Source organism: Mytilus trossulus, chromosome 9, assembly GCF_036588685.1.
Source record: "Mytilus trossulus isolate FHL-02 chromosome 9, PNRI_Mtr1.1.1.hap1, whole genome shotgun sequence".
Classification (NCBI taxonomy): Eukaryota; Metazoa; Mollusca; class Bivalvia; order Mytilida; family Mytilidae; genus Mytilus; species Mytilus trossulus.
In genome coordinates, this window is record NC_086381.1 from 73,602,207 (window position 1) to 73,618,310 (window position 16,104).

Below are 16,104 nucleotides of genomic sequence, written 5' to 3' on the forward strand. Positions count from 1 at the left end.
CTGTAAAGAATTCCTTAATTGTTCTGCAAGCACAGGGGAAGAGGTACCTTGACTTCCTACAAGATATCAAAGACCTCTTTGGTTAAGATACTAGTTCTATTAAATATATTTACCTCTAAAGAATTCCTTAATTGTTCTGCAAGCACAGGGGAAGAGGAACCTTGACTTCCTACAAGATATCAGAGACCTCTTTGGTTAAGTTACTAGTTCTATTAAATATATTTACCTGTAAAGAATTCCTTAATTGTTCTGTAGGCACAGGAGAAGAGGTACCTTGACTTCCTACAAGATATCAGAGACCTCTTTGACCTAGATATTATTACCTCTAAAGAATTCCTTAATTGTTCTGCAGACACAGGAGAAGAGGTACCTTGACTTCCTACAAGATATCAAAGACCTCTTTGGTTAAGATACTAGTTCTATTAAATATATTTACCTCTAAAGAATTCCTTAATTGTTCTGTAGGCACAGGAGAAGAGGTACCTTGACTTCCTACAAGATATCAGAGACCTCTTTGACCTAGATATTATTACCTCTAAAGAATTCCTTAATTGTTCTGCAGACACAGCAGAAGAGGTACCTTGACTTCCTACAAGATATCAAAGACCTCTTTGGTTAAGATACTAGTTCTATTAAATATATTTACCTCTAAAGAATTCCTCAATTGTTCTGTAGGCACAGGAGAAGAGGTACCTTGACTTCCTACAAGATATCAGAGACCTCTTTGACCTAGATATTATTACCTCTAAAGATTTCCTTAATTGTTCGGCAGGCACAGGAGGTAATGTAGCTTGACTTCCTACAAGTATCAGTGGTCTCTTGGCTCTAGATATCAGTTCAATACTCTTTTGTACTAGGGAAAAATAAAACCTCAAAATATCAATAACAATTTAACAGAACACAAAAACATCTATCTACATACACATTCATTGATTTAATAAAAAAAAGGTGTAAATACCATGGATACTTTAACAATGCCATATATTTATCAATGAAACCAGCAGTCTGAGAATATTGCATGGCAATACGTAGTCCCTTATGGGGTTAAAAATCATATTGGAATAAAATGCTTACTGTATCCATATTTTTTTCCCATCACTTGGCGTCCGTCGTCCGTCTTCATCCCGCGTCGTTAACTTTAACATTGTTTAACAAAAATCTTCTCCTCTGAAACTACTGGGCCCAATTAAACCAAACTTGGCCACAATCATCATTGGGGTATCTAGTTTAAACTAGAGGCTCTAAAGAGCCTGTGTCGCTCACCTTGGTCTATGTGCATATTTAACAAAGGACACAAATGGATTCATGACAAAATTGTATTTTGGTGATGCTGATGTGTTTGAAGTTCTTACTTTACTGAACGATTTTGCTTCTTACAATTATATCTATAATGAACTTTGCCCATTTATAGAAACAGAGAACTGTATTTGGTAAAAATTTACAAAAAATTACCAAATTAATGAAAATTGTTAAAAATTGACTATAAAGGGCAATAACTCCTTAAGGGGTCAATTGACCATTTAGGACATGTTGACTTATTTGTAGATCTTACTTTGTTGAACATTATTGCTGTTTACAGTTTATCGCTATCTATAATAGTATTCAAGATAACCAAAAACGTCAAAATTTCTTTAAAAATTACCAATTGGAGGGCAGCAACCCAACAACCAGTTGTCCAATTCATCTGAAAATTTCAGGGCAGATAGACCTTGACCTGATAAACATTTTTTTCCCCATGTCAGATTTCCTCAAAATGCTTTGGTTTTTGAGTTATAAACCAAAAACTGCATTTTACCCCTATGTTCTATTTTTAGCCGTGGCCTCATCTTGGTTGAATGGCCAGGTCATCAGACACATTTTTCAAACTAGATACCCCAAAGATGATTGTAATCCAAGTTTGGATTAATTTGGATCAGTAGTTTTAGAGGAGAAGATTTTTGCAAAAGATTACATTAATTTACGAAAAACGGTTAAAAATTTACTATAAAGGGCAATAACTCCTAAACGGGTCAACTGACCATTTTGGTCATGTTGACTTATTTGTAGATCTTACTTTGCTGAACATTATTGCTGTTTACATTTTATCTTTATCTATAATAATATTCAAGATAATAACCAAAAACAGCAAAATTACCTGAAAATTACCAATTCAGGGACAGCAACCCAACAACCAATTGACCGATTCATCTGAAAATTTCAGGGGAGATTGATCTTGACCTGATAATCATTTTTATCCCCATGTCAGATTTCCTCAAAATGCTTTGGTTTTTGAGTTATAAGCTAATAAAGGGCTGCGCTTAGCCGCATGATACGCCCGTTGCTCTTTTAACTTGTCTTTTATGCTTTAAATGAATTTATATGATCAACTAGATATAGTGTGAGCCCTGTCAAATACCCCCCCCCCCCCCTTAATAATAAATAAAAATGCACAAAAAAATTGGCACTATTAAGGCTACCTCAAATTTAACTAAGTTTGTTATCTTAATTTTTCATCCATACATAAAATTTATTGTCCCAAAATTGGAGAAATCCCCCCTTTTTTAAGCATTAAAATTCATAACACGGAAATGTAAAATCTGAAATTTATAAAAATTTAAAGGGAGCTTACATTAATAGATATAAACAATTCACCAAAGTTTCATGGACATTGGTGAAAGTCTTTTTGAGTTATTGTCCGAAGTTTTAAAAATCACCCTTTTTTTATGAATAAAGCCCAATAAATCCAAAACTTAAACCTGAAATTTATAAAAATTGAAAGGGAGCTTACATCAATAGATATAAACAATTCACCAAAGTTTCATGGACATTGGTCTAAATGCTTTGGTTTTTGAGTTATAAGCCAAAAACTGCATTTTACCCCTATGTTCTATTTTTAGCCGTGGCGGCCATCTGGGTTGGTTGACCAGGTCACGCCACACATTTTTTAAACTAGATACACCAATGATGATTGTGGCCAAGTTTGGTTTGATTTGGCCCAGTAGTTTCAGAGGAGAAGATTTTTGTAAAAGCTAACGCCGGACGGACACCGGACGCCGGACACAAAGTGATGAGAAAAGCTCACTTGGCCCTTTGGGCCAGGTGAGCTAAAAAGGCGTCCGAAGACTCGGCCAACCAACCAAAATGGCCGCCATGGCTAAAAATAGAACATAGGGGTAAAATACAGATTTTGGCTTATAACTCAAAAACCAAAGCAGTTAGAGCAAATCTGACCAGGTAAAATTGTTTATAAGATCAAGATCTATCTGTCCTGAAATTTTCAGACAAATCAGACAACCTGTTGTTGGGTTGCTGCCCCTGAGTTGGTAATTTTGAGGAAATTTTGCTGTTTTTGGTTATTATCTTAAATATTATTATAGATAGAGATAAACTGTAGACAGCAATAATGTTCAGCAAAGTAAGATTTACAAAAAGTCAACTTGACCTAAATGGTCAGTTGACCCCTTTAGGAGTTATTGCCTTTTATAGTCAATTTTTAACCATTTTCGTAAATCTTTGTTATCTTTTACAAAAATCTTGTCCTCTGAAACTACAAGGCCAAATTTATCCAAACTTGGTCACAATAATCATTGAGGTATCTTGTTTAAAAAATGTGTCCGGTGACCAGGCCATCAAATCAAGATGGCCGCCACAGCTAAAAATAGAATATAGGGGTAAAATGTAGTTTGGGGTTTATAACTCAAAAACCAAAGCATTTAGAGCAAATCCTACTGGGGTAAAATTGTTAATCAGGTCAAGATCTATCTGCCTGGCAACTTTCAGATGAATCAGACAACCGGTTGTTGGGTTGCTGCCTCTGAATCGTTAATTTTAAGGAATTTTGCTGATTTGGTTATTATCTTGAATATTATTATAGATAAAGATAAACTGTAAACAGCAATAATGTTCAGCAAAGTAAGATTTACAAATAAGTCAACATGACCAAAATGGTCAATTGACCCCCTAAAGAGTTATTGTCCTTTATAGTCAATTTTTATCAATTTTCATAAAATTTGTAATTTTTTATTAACTTTTTCCACTGAAACTACTGGGTCAAGTTCATTATAGATAGAGATAATTGTAAGCAGCAAGACTGTTAAGTAAAGTAAGATGTACAAACACATCACCACCACCAAAACACAATTTGTTCATGAATCCATCTGCTTCTTTTGTTTAATATTCACATAGACCAAGGAGAGCGACACAGGCTCTTTAGAGCCTCTAAATGGTTATTATCTTGAATAATATTATAGATAGAGATAAACAGTGAAAAGCAATAATGTTCAGCAAAGTAAGATTTACAAATAAGTCAACACGACTGAAATTGTCAGTTGACCCCTTTAGGAGTTATTGCCCTTTATAGTCAATTTTTAACCATTTTTTGTAAATCTTAATAATCTTTTACAAAAATCTTCTCCTCTGAAACTACTGGGCCAAATTTAACCAAACTTGGCCACAATCATCATTGGGGTATCTTATTTAAAAATTGTGTCCAGTGACCTGGTTAACCAACCAATAGGGCTGCCATAGCTAAAAATAGATAATAGGGGTAAAATGCAGTTTTTGGCTTATAACTAAAAAATTAAAGCATTTAGAGAAAATCTGAAATGGGTGCAATTGTTGATCGCTCAAGATCTATCTGCCCTGGAAATTTCAGATGAATCGATCAACTATTTGTTGGGTTGCTGCCTCTGAATTGGTAATTTTAAGGAAATTTTCCTGTTTTTGGTTATTATCTTGAATTCTATTATAGATAGAGATAAACAGTGAACAGCAATAATGTTCAGCAAAGTAAGATTTACAAATAGGTCAACACGATCAATATGGTTAGTTGACCCCTTTAGGAGTTATTGCCCTTTATAGTCAATTTTTTACATTTTTCATAAATTTTTGTAGATTTTTTGAAAATATTTTCCACTCTAATTACTGTGCCAAGTTCATTACAGATAAAGATAATTGTAGCAACAAGAATGATCGGTAAAGTAAGATCTATAAACACATCAACATCATCAAAACACAATTTTTTTATGAATTTATCTGTGTCCATTGTTTAATATCCACATACACCAAGGCGAGCGACACAAGCTCTTGAGAGCCTCTAGTTTATTTATTGTGTCTGTTTAGTTCACACATCCTTGTAAATAGACCAGAATTTGATGAAACTCAACAAAGTGAGAGGTTAAGCGCTATAAAACCAGGTTTAATCCACCATTTTCTACATTTGAAAATGCCTGTACCAAGTCAGGAATATGACAGTTCTTGTCCTTTCGTTTTTTATGTGTTTTGTCATTTGATTTTGCCATGTGATTATGGACTTTCTGATATGATTTTCTTCTGTGTTCATTTTACTTTTTTCTATAAGTTGTAATTGTATGAACAAAAGGAAGATATCATGTCAATATCTTCAAGCAGGCCAAAAAACAGTGTGGAAAACTGATATATGAGTGAATTTTCCAAGTCCAAGGTCCATAACTCTGCACAAAATTATTTAATCGAAACAAAAATTCAAATTGATCTATAACTTGTCATTTCAAAACTATATACCATTTGGGGCTGCATTTCATTTTTTTTGCAGCTCGAAACACCATATCTGTTTAAATGGGAATTATCCTTACATAAATTGATTGTCTCCCATATTACTTTCTCCTCCATGTGGATGCAATAACTGTCTAGTGTTCTATTGTGATGTATTTTATTTTATTTTATTATTTCATTGTTATAACACAAATCATTGTAATCATTGTATGAAATTTAAAAGGGTCATAATTGGATTATTAAAGTATTCTTATTCTTATTCTCATACAAATTATCAATCAATATCTTCAAGCATGATAAAAAAAAAGTGTGGAAAACACTCTAACATTAGATATGAGTAATAGTTCTCTAAAATTAGATATCATGTAACACAGTATATATACCGGTATATTGATTTTCAAATTATCATCAAATATAATTAATAGTTTCGAGAATATCAATGGTCACAAATTGATAAAGATTTCTAACTTAACTATAAAATGTCAACAACTTTTATCTACACAAAGTTATGTTATGAAATATATACAATGTACCTTAATACAAATAGATTATAATCTTATTAAAGGATTTCACTTCATATATATAATATGTAAACGAGTCTAAATTGAAAACGTTCAAACCTTTGATTGCGTTGGATAAAAACCCAATTTTTATACGTGTACATGTAAATAAAATTTTGTTGTAGATGGGTCTAAATACAGCACAAACAACATATTCCAAAAGACCAAAAAAGTGAAAAAGTATATTTAAACAAAACGCATTTGTCTAACAGGTCGAACAACTGGTGTTCTTTAACCCTGCTGACTGCCATTGGCGATTGCCAAATAAAATTGATCACAAGATGTAACAAAATGGATCTTAATATAAATTCAATACTAAACAGAAAATAATTAACTTGTGGCCACGATGTAATGCCACATACATAAGGTGTCAATATTTTTTTGGTACACCAGATCCGGACTTCGACAATAAATGTCTCTTCAGTGATGTTAGGGATCGAAACGGTATTTGGAAGGCCATAAAAAATGTACCCTCATTTTTAGATAGACTCTTGAATTTTAAGAGTCAATTTAGGATGAACGGATCATATAAACCAAAGGGAAAATATGATACAAGCCCAAGCGAAAAAATATAAAGGAGTCTAAATTGAAAACTACGTTCAAACCTATGATTGCGTTGGATAATGATACATATATAGCATTCAGTTATAACTTTATAAAGAATAACAAACAAACCTGCCACAAAATTCTTCAAACAATTTACCAATGGAAAGAAAAAAAAATGTAATTAATCTGTAAAAAAATGAGTTATCTTCCTTTTACAGAATTTTGATTTATCATCGGACTCTAGCATTAGATATGGACCATTACTCTGGACTTAACTTAACCTTAACTGTATTTGGCAAAACTTTTAGGAATTTTGGACTCGAGAGAGTCCCTGATGAGTCTTTTGTAGACGAAAGGCGCGTCTGGCGTATATACAAAACTTAGTCCTGGTATCTATGATGAGTTTACTTAATCATCAGGCAGGGACAAAAATTTGATCTATAACTTGTCATGTCAAAACTTAAAACAAAACATCTAATCAATATCTTCAAGAACCAAGAAAAAATGTGTGGATGACTAATTTGCCTAACAGACAGACAGACAGACAGACAGACAAACATATAGACAGACAGACAGACAGACAAACATATAGACAGACAGACAGACAGACAGACAGACAGAGTGAAAACCTAAAGTTCTCTGCGACTTTGTCGCTACAGGACTTTTAAGCAAATGTCTTTTTACCATGATACTTTGACAATGCCATCTATTTATCAATGTAATACACTATATCTGATTTAAAACCATGTTTACTTTGACAATGTCATCTATTTATCAATGTTATACACTATATCTGATTTAAAACCATGTTTACTTTGACAATGGCATCTATTTATCAATGTTATACACTATATCTGATTTAAAACCATGTTTACTTTGCCATTCATAAATCATTGATAGAAAAATTTGCTGCTTGTTCAGATTCAGAATATTTGGAGCCGTTTAGGGTTAAGAACAATCAATTATTGAGAATGGAAATGGGGAACAACCCTAACAATATTTTAATCTTACAAAAACATTTATACAAAGATAATATTATATTGTTTTGTTTTGTATTATATTAAGGAACAATTTGATATAAGTAATTTGATAGAAAAATAAATAGCACAGTAAGCTGAACAAACCTTGTGAAGATGAAGCTTTAGGGATGACAGGTTTTAATGGTGTTTTGTCTCTCTCTTCGAATGCTCCAGCAAACAAATTTGATATATGATTACGTAAGTACCTACAAAACATACAGTTCAAATGTAAGTACCTACAAAACATACAAAACAATTTTTTCTTTATGAAATTTAGAGTAAAAAAAATGTGGGTAATTTGTCAATATGACAACGACCTTATGAAAAAATTTACCAAAAAAGTAAAGGTCAATTTAAAATAGCATCACAAACATGGTGTCAACATGCAACAACAATAGATATATAGACACATAAGTAAACCTCTTAACAACAACAACAACAACAACAATTTTTATTTGTCAATCAAGACGCCCCGAGGAGCAGTACAATTACAGTTTATATTAAAGTGTACAAATAATTGTGTTGATTTTTTTCATTGAAATTACAATACATGACAATAAAATTAAAACAATATTATATAAGAGAAGGGAGACAACAAATACAGTATATATTCTCAAAGATAATGAGTGAGTGAACACAATCAGTACCGTTTTATAATTAGAAGAAGAGCTGGACTACTCATGTGTTTATGCTTAATTTAACTCTTCTAGATTTTATAAAACTCTCTATTAATTTAATCATTATGTTATTAACAAATGGATCTTCATTTGACATCAACCATACAAATTTAGATTGGTCATTTAAAGTTTTAAAATTAGTAAATTTAGAGGATAAATCTGAAATAAAACTGGACCTTTCAGTTTTAAGTGATGGACATTGAAGAAGAAAATGAATTTCATCCTCAACAATGTCATTATTACATAATTTACAAAATCTTTTATCTGGGGGTATTCCCTTATGTCTTCCCTTTTCTATTTCAAGTTCATGGGCACTAATTCTAAATTTGGTTAACTCATTTAATGTTTTACAATTATTTAACAATAAATATTTTTCAAGGCCTATATTATTTTTAAATAGTCTGTAGGTCCTTAATTTATTTCCTTGCACCATGCCAGGTTTGTCATTATTTAATTGGTTAAGCCAAATTTCATCATATTTAATTCGGAGTTTTTTAATGATAATTGACTTTATATGAGATTTGTGATTTAACAAATATTCTGGGGTTAAATTGAGATATTTAAATAATGAATAAATGCTTTCCAACCAATTGTCTTTATATGTTTTAGATAAAATTTTAGACTCTTCAAATGCTTCTTTAATGAGAGAGTTATTTTGTTCTGTGAGTCTGAGCCAAAATTTAGCCATATTAAGAATAACCTCAAGAGATAGGGGGTAGCGCCCCAACTCTCCCATCACTGCTAGGTTTGTTGATCTTCTAGGTACCTGTAGAGAATATTTACAAAATTTAATATGTAATTTTTCAATATTTAGATCTTTGCACATTTGGAAAAAATAGTTGTCTCCTTTTGATTGTAACTTATTTGGAGAGAATTGACCCCAAATTTCTGAGCCATATAACAAAATCGGCTTCAGCATGTGGTCAAAAAGATGTAAAAGTGTTTGAATATTAGGTTTAAAATTGGTGAAATATCTTTTTAATTTAAAAAAGGCTTTTAATGCTTTATTATAAAGATTAAATTTAGCATCTGTAAATCTGCCAGATACAGTGAATATCATGCCAGGATAATTATATTTTTTCTCATTATTAATAAGCTGACCATTAAATGTGAATTTTTCCTTTGAAATTCTTCCTGTGTTATTTAAGAAATAATTCCTTCGTGTCATGCTCTATGCTCATTTTAACATGGGTAGGCATTATATTTGTCGATATTTTACACTGAGCGTTAGTGAGGTGTAAAATGTGGTCAAATATAATGCCTACCCATGTTAAAATGAGCATAGAGCATGACATGAAGGAATTATTTCGATTCTAATAGGACATATACAGTAATTTTATAGGTCGAAGCGTACGAAAATACCGTAAAAATGTTCCAGCTTTTCCCGTTTTTTCCCGAGGAGTCTGTGCATTACATTTCATATTTGATAAGTTTAAAAACTACAAGCAGGGTAAATATGTGTTGTTTTATAAAAAATATATAATAAAAGTTTATTCCTGCTGCTTAAATGTATACATTTTAAAGGATAACGATGAAAATAACGTGTATATACACAGTAAGTGCGTGCACATGTGTCAAACATATTTTTTATGCTCATTAGAACACGGCTTTGTTTACAAAGCGTAATAAGAACGTCATATTAGAATAAAAATTAATACTTTTGTTTTTTTCATATTAATTTCTAGTCCCCATTTACTACAATTATCCATTAAATTATCTAAACAATTTTGTAATCCAGATGAAGTTTCAGAAATCATAATGAGGTCATCTTCATACATTAAACAGTTAAGGCTACTGTTGTTTAGTAAAACTGGGCAACAGCTAGAATCAAATATTTCAGGTAAATCATTTATGAAAAGTTTAAACAATGTAGGGCTCAGATTATCCTCTTGACGAACACCAATAACTGTCTTATGTTTGAAATATTCGGAATTCTTTGAACAGAGTGTGACATAGTGCTTCAACAAATAAGCTCTACTTAAAATATGAAAATAAAGTTTTGCCAGTTAAAGGCCATGATAACCTTGTATTTTTTTTTTCAACTAATTTATGACTTACCAATTAATTATTCGTTGAACAAAATTTACTGGTCCATTCTCCTTCACACCTAGCTGTGAGTAAACTATGTCATATGGGTATAATACATCAATGGGAAACTCAACAAAAACTGGACCTGCAAAATATGTAATATACATCAATTGGAGACTCGACAAAACTTGACCTTGAAAACTATGTCATATGGGTATAATACATCAATGGGAAACTCAACACTAACTTGACCTGTAAAACAATGTCATATGTGTATAATAGAGGGACAAAAGATACCAAAGGGACAGTCATAGATAGATCATAGAAAATAAACTGACAACACATGTACAATGGCTAAAAATAAAAAGACAAACAGACAAATAATAGTACAGAAGATACAACATAGAAAACTAAAGAATTAGCAACACCAACCCAACCAAAACTATGGGTGATATCAGATGCTCCAAAAGGGTAAGCAAATCCTGCTCAACATGTTGCACCAGTTGTGTTGCTTATATTATTACAAATCCAGTAAATAGTCTAATTCAGTAAGTCACATTTGTAACTATAGGCTCTTTAGAGCCTGTGTTGCTCACCTTGATCTATGTGCATATTCAACAAAAGACAAAGATTGATTAATGACAAAATTGTGTTTTGGTGATGGTGATGTGTTTGTAGATCTTACTTAACTGAACATTCTTGCTACTTACAATTGTCTTCATCTTTAATGAACTTGGCCCATTAGTTGCAGAGGAAAATATTGTGTTAAAAACTTACAAAAATTAACAAAATTTATGAAAATTGTTAAAAAATGACTGTAAAGGGCTGTAACTCCTTAAGGGTCAACTGACCATTTTTGTCATGCTGAATTTTTTACAGATCTACCTTTGCTGAACATTTTTGATGTTTACAGTTTATCTCTATCTACAGTAATATTCAAGATAATAACCCAAAACGACAAAATTTCCTTAAAAATTACCAATTCAGGGGCAGCACCACAACAACCTGTTGTCCAATTCATCTGAAAATTTCAGGTCACATAGATCTTAACTTGATGAACAATTTCACACCTTGTCAGATTTGCTCTAAATGCTTCTGTTTAAGAGTTATAAGCCAAAATCCATATTTTATCCCCTAGGTTCTATTTTTAGCCATGGTGGCCGTTTTGGTTGATTGGCCGCGTCACACCACACATTTTTTAAACTAGAAACCCCAATGATAATTGTGGCCAAGTATGGTTTAAATTGGCCTTGTAGTTTCAGGTGAAGATTTTTGTAAAAGATTACAAAAATTTACGAAAAATTTGTTAAAATTGACTATAAAGGGCAATAACTCCTTAAGGGTCAACTGACCATTTTGGTCATGTTGTTTTATTTGAAGATCTTACTTTGCTGATCATTATTGCTGTTTACAGTTTATCTCTATCTATTATTATATTCAACATATGAACCAAAAACCGCTAAATTTACTTAAAATTGCCAATTCAGGGACAGCAACCCAACAACCGATTGTCCAATTTGTCTGAAATTTCAGAGCAGCTATATTTTGACTTGATCAACAATTCCCTTGTCAGATTTGCTCTAAATGCTTTGGTTCCAGAGTTATAAGCCAAAATCTACATTTTACCCCTATGTTTTGTTTTTATCCATGGCAGCCATCTTGGTTGGTTGGCCGGGTCACGCCACACATTTTTTAAACTAGATACCCCAATGATGATTGTGTTTGGTTTAATTTGGCCAAATAGTTTCAGAGGAGAAGATTTTTGTAAAAGTTAACGATGAAGCAAGACGACGAGGGACAATGACGATGGATTATGGACACCAAGTGGACACCAAGTGATGAGAAAAGCCAGGTGAGCTAAAAAGGGAAGGGTATTGTAGTTATGACATTAGAAACATATTCATCTGTGAAAAGGTTATTCCATAATGGTCAACCAACTTGTGATGGGCATCCCTAAAATTAACCGAGGGATGATTTCAAATTCATCATTTGGATCTCTTTGTTTAATATCTTCCTTGTGAGCAGCAATCCTCTATCCCAGAAATTATGATAGGAAATACAAGCCTGGTAATATCGTATCAATTGGGAGATATATGCATGCACTGCTGGAATATTGCTTCATAGAAATGGAAAATTCACAATTGGGAAGCTGAAATCATATCTCTTTTGTCGTAGATGTAAGTCAAGATATGACACAGACGCATCTTTTGTATCCTTTATCTCTAGTTTGATTGGATAGATATGTTCAACATCACAGAGTAAACAAAAATTGATAAGATATTTCAAAGAAATCAAAGGTGTACAGAACTTATCACAGGTGGATCAAAGGTAAAGAAGTTACCTCAGGGTCAACAAAGGTGTAGAATATATTTCAGGGTCAAAAAAGTTGTAGAAGATATTAAAAGGTAATCAGAAGTGCAGAAGATATTACAGAGTAATCAAAGGTTTAGAAGATAATACAGATAATAAAAGGTGTAAAAAATATAAAAGGGTAATCCAAGCTATATCCTGCCAAGTGTGCCTGACCTGGCTTATTTGAAAGCTCTCTACAAGAAACCTTAATTGCATGGTGTGCCCTACTGGACATGGTTTCAAGTTGATTTAAGTATAGGTACTACATCCTGCCAAGTATGCAAGACTTGTATTATTCAAAAGTTTTTTCTCGTAAAGATATGAAAGCTTACCTGGTGTGCCAGACTGGGCCTCATTTAAAGCTGTTTTCAATGTAGGAACGATATCTCTAACTTTTGTGATTGTAGCACAGTATTTACATAAAGGTTTAAATAAAGACATCTGGTCTATATCCTGTAAGGCACCTCTTCCCTAAAATGAAATTACAAGTTACTATTGGTCTATATCCTGTAAGGCACCTCTTCCCTAAAATGAAATTACAAGTTACTATTGGTCTATATCCTGTAAGGCACCTCTTCCCTAAAATGAAATTACAAGTTGTTAATGATCTATATTCTGTAAGGCACCTCTTCCCTAAAATGAAATTACAAGTTGTTAATGATCTATATTCTGTAAGGCACCTCTTCCCTAAAATGAAATTACAAGTTGTTAATGATCTATATCCTGTAAGGCACCTCTTCCCTAAAATGAAATAACAAGTTGTTAATGATCTATATCCTGTAAGGCACCTCTTCCCTAAAATGAAATTACAAGTTGTTAATGATCTATATTCTGTAAGGCACCTCTTCCCTAAAATGAAATTACAAGTTGTTAATGATCTATATTCTGTAAGGCACCTCTTCCCTAAAATGAAATAACAAGTTGTTAATGATCTATATCCTGTAAGGCACCTCTTCCCTAAAATGAAATTACAAGTTGTTAATGATCTATATTCTGTAAGGCACCTCTTCCCTAAAATGAAATTACAAGTTGTTAATGATCTATATTCTGTAAGGCACCTCTTCCCTAAAATGAAATAACAAGTTGTTAATGATCTATATTCTGTAAGGCACCTCTTCCCTAAAATGAAATTACAAGTTGTTAATGATCTATATCCTGTAAGGCACCTCTTCCCTAAAATGAAATTACAAGTTGTTAATGATCTATATTCTGTAAGGCACCTCTTCCCTAAAATGAAATTACAAGTTGTTAATGATCTATATTCTGTAAGGCACCTCTTCCCTAAAATGAAATAACAAGTTGTTAATGATCTATATTCTGTAAGGCACCTCTTCCCTAAAATGAAATTACAAGTTGTTAATGATCTATATTCTGTAAGGCAACTCTTCCCTAAAATGAAATTACAAGTTACTATTGGTCTATATCCTGTAAGGCACCTCTTCCCTAAAATGAAATAACAAGTTGTCAATGATCTATATCCTGTAAGGCACCTCTTCCCTAAAATGAAATTACAAGTTACTATTGGTCTATATCCTGTAAGGCACCTCTTCCCTAAAATGAAATTACAAGTTGTTAATGATCTATATCCTGTAAGGCACCTCTTCCCTAAAATGAAATTACAAGTTGTTAATGATCTATATTCTGTAAGGCACCTCTTCCCTAAAATGAAATTACAAGTTGTTAATGATCTATATTCTGTAAGGCACCTCTTCCCTAAAATGAAATAACAAGTTGTTAATGATCTATATTCTGTAAGGCACCTCTTCCCTAAAATGAAATTACAAGTTGTTAATGATCTATATTCTGTAAGGCAACTCTTCCCTAAAATGAAATTACAAGTTACTATTGGTCTATATCCTGTAAGGCACCTCTTCCCTAAAATGAAATAACAAGTTGTCAATGATCTATATCCTGTAAGGCACCTCTTCCCTAAAATGAAATTACAAGTTACTATTGGTCTATATCCTGTAAGGCACCTCTTCCCTAAAATGAAATTACAAGTTGTTAATGATCTATATCCTGTAAGGCACCTCTTCCCTAAAATGAAATTACAAGTTGTTAATGATCTATATTCTGTAAGGCACCTCTTCCCTAAAATGAAATTACAAGTTGTTAATGATCTATATTCTGTAAGGCACCTCTTCCCTAAAATGAAATAACAAGTTGTTAATGATCTATATTCTGTAAGGCACCTCTTCCCTAAAATGAAATTACAAGTTGTTAATGATCTATATTCTGTAAGGCAACTCTTCCCTAAAATGAAATTACAAGTTACTATTGGTCTATATCCTGTAAGGCACCTCTTCCCTAAAATGAAATAACAAGTTGTCAATGATCTATATCCTGTAAGGCACCTCTTCCCTAAAATGAAATTACAAGTTACTATTGGTCTATATCCTGTAAGGCACCTCTTCCCTAAAATGAAATTACAAGTTGTTAATGATCTATATCCTGTAAGGCACCTCTTCCCTAAAATGAAATTACAAGTTGTTAATGATCTATATTCTGTAAGGCACCTCTTCCCTAAAATGAAATTACAAGTTGTTAATGATCTATATTCTGTAAGGCACCTCTTCCCTAAAATGAAATAACAAGTTGTTAATGATCTATATTCTGTAAGGCACCTCTTCCCTAAAATGAAATTACAAGTTGTTAATGATCTATATTCTGTAAGGCAACTCTTCCCTAAAATGAAATTACAAGTTACTATTGGTCTATATCCTGTAAGGCACCTCTTCCCTAAAATGAAATAACAAGTTGTCAATGATCTATATCCTGTAAGGCACCTCTTCCCTAAAATGAAATTACAAGTTACTATTGGTCTATATCCTGTAAGGCACCTCTTCCCTAAAATGAAATTACAAGTTGTTAATGATCTATATTCTGTAAGGCACCTCTTCCCTAAAATGAAATTACAAGTTGTTAATGATCTATATCCTGTAAGGCACCTCTTCCCTAAAATGAAATAACAAGTTGTTAATGATCTATATTCTGTAAGGCACCTCTTCCCTAAAATGAAATTACAAGTTGTTAATGATCTATATTCTGTAAGGCACCTCTTCCCTAAAATGAAATTACAAGTTGTTAATGATCTATATTCTGTAAGGCAACTCTTCCCTAAAATGAAATTACAAGTTACTATTGGTCTATATCCTGTAAGGCACCTCTTCCCTAAAATGAAATAACAAGTTGTCAATGATCTATATCCTGTAAGGCACCTCTTCCCTAAAATGAAATTACAAGTTACTATTGGTCTATATCCTGTAAGGCACCTCTTCCCTAAAATGAAATTACAAGTTGTTAATGATCTATATTCTGTAAGGCACCTCTTCCCTAAAATGAAATTACAAGTTGTTAATGATCTATATCCTGTAAGGCACCTCTTCCCTAAAATGAAATAACAAGTTGTTA

General features: G+C 32.4%; 1 protein-coding gene across 1 annotated transcript in view; it reads right to left on the reverse strand.

Annotated features, from left to right (window-relative positions):
- LOC134683388 (2-hydroxyacyl-CoA lyase 2-like) overlaps positions 1-13,165 on the reverse strand; it is a 31,665-nt gene extending 18,500 nt beyond the window's left edge. Inside the window, exons 1-4 of the mRNA XM_063542670.1 lie at positions 13,026-13,165; positions 10,372-10,486; positions 7,742-7,842; positions 744-853 (exon numbers count right to left, since the gene is read on the reverse strand). Of these exons, the coding sequence (XP_063398740.1) occupies positions 744-853; positions 7,742-7,842; positions 10,372-10,486; positions 13,026-13,134 (435 nt within the window). The 5' untranslated portion in view covers positions 13,135-13,165. The remainder of the gene's footprint in view (positions 1-743; positions 854-7,741; positions 7,843-10,371; positions 10,487-13,025) is intronic.
- Between the last annotated feature and the right edge of the window lie 2,939 nt (positions 13,166-16,104).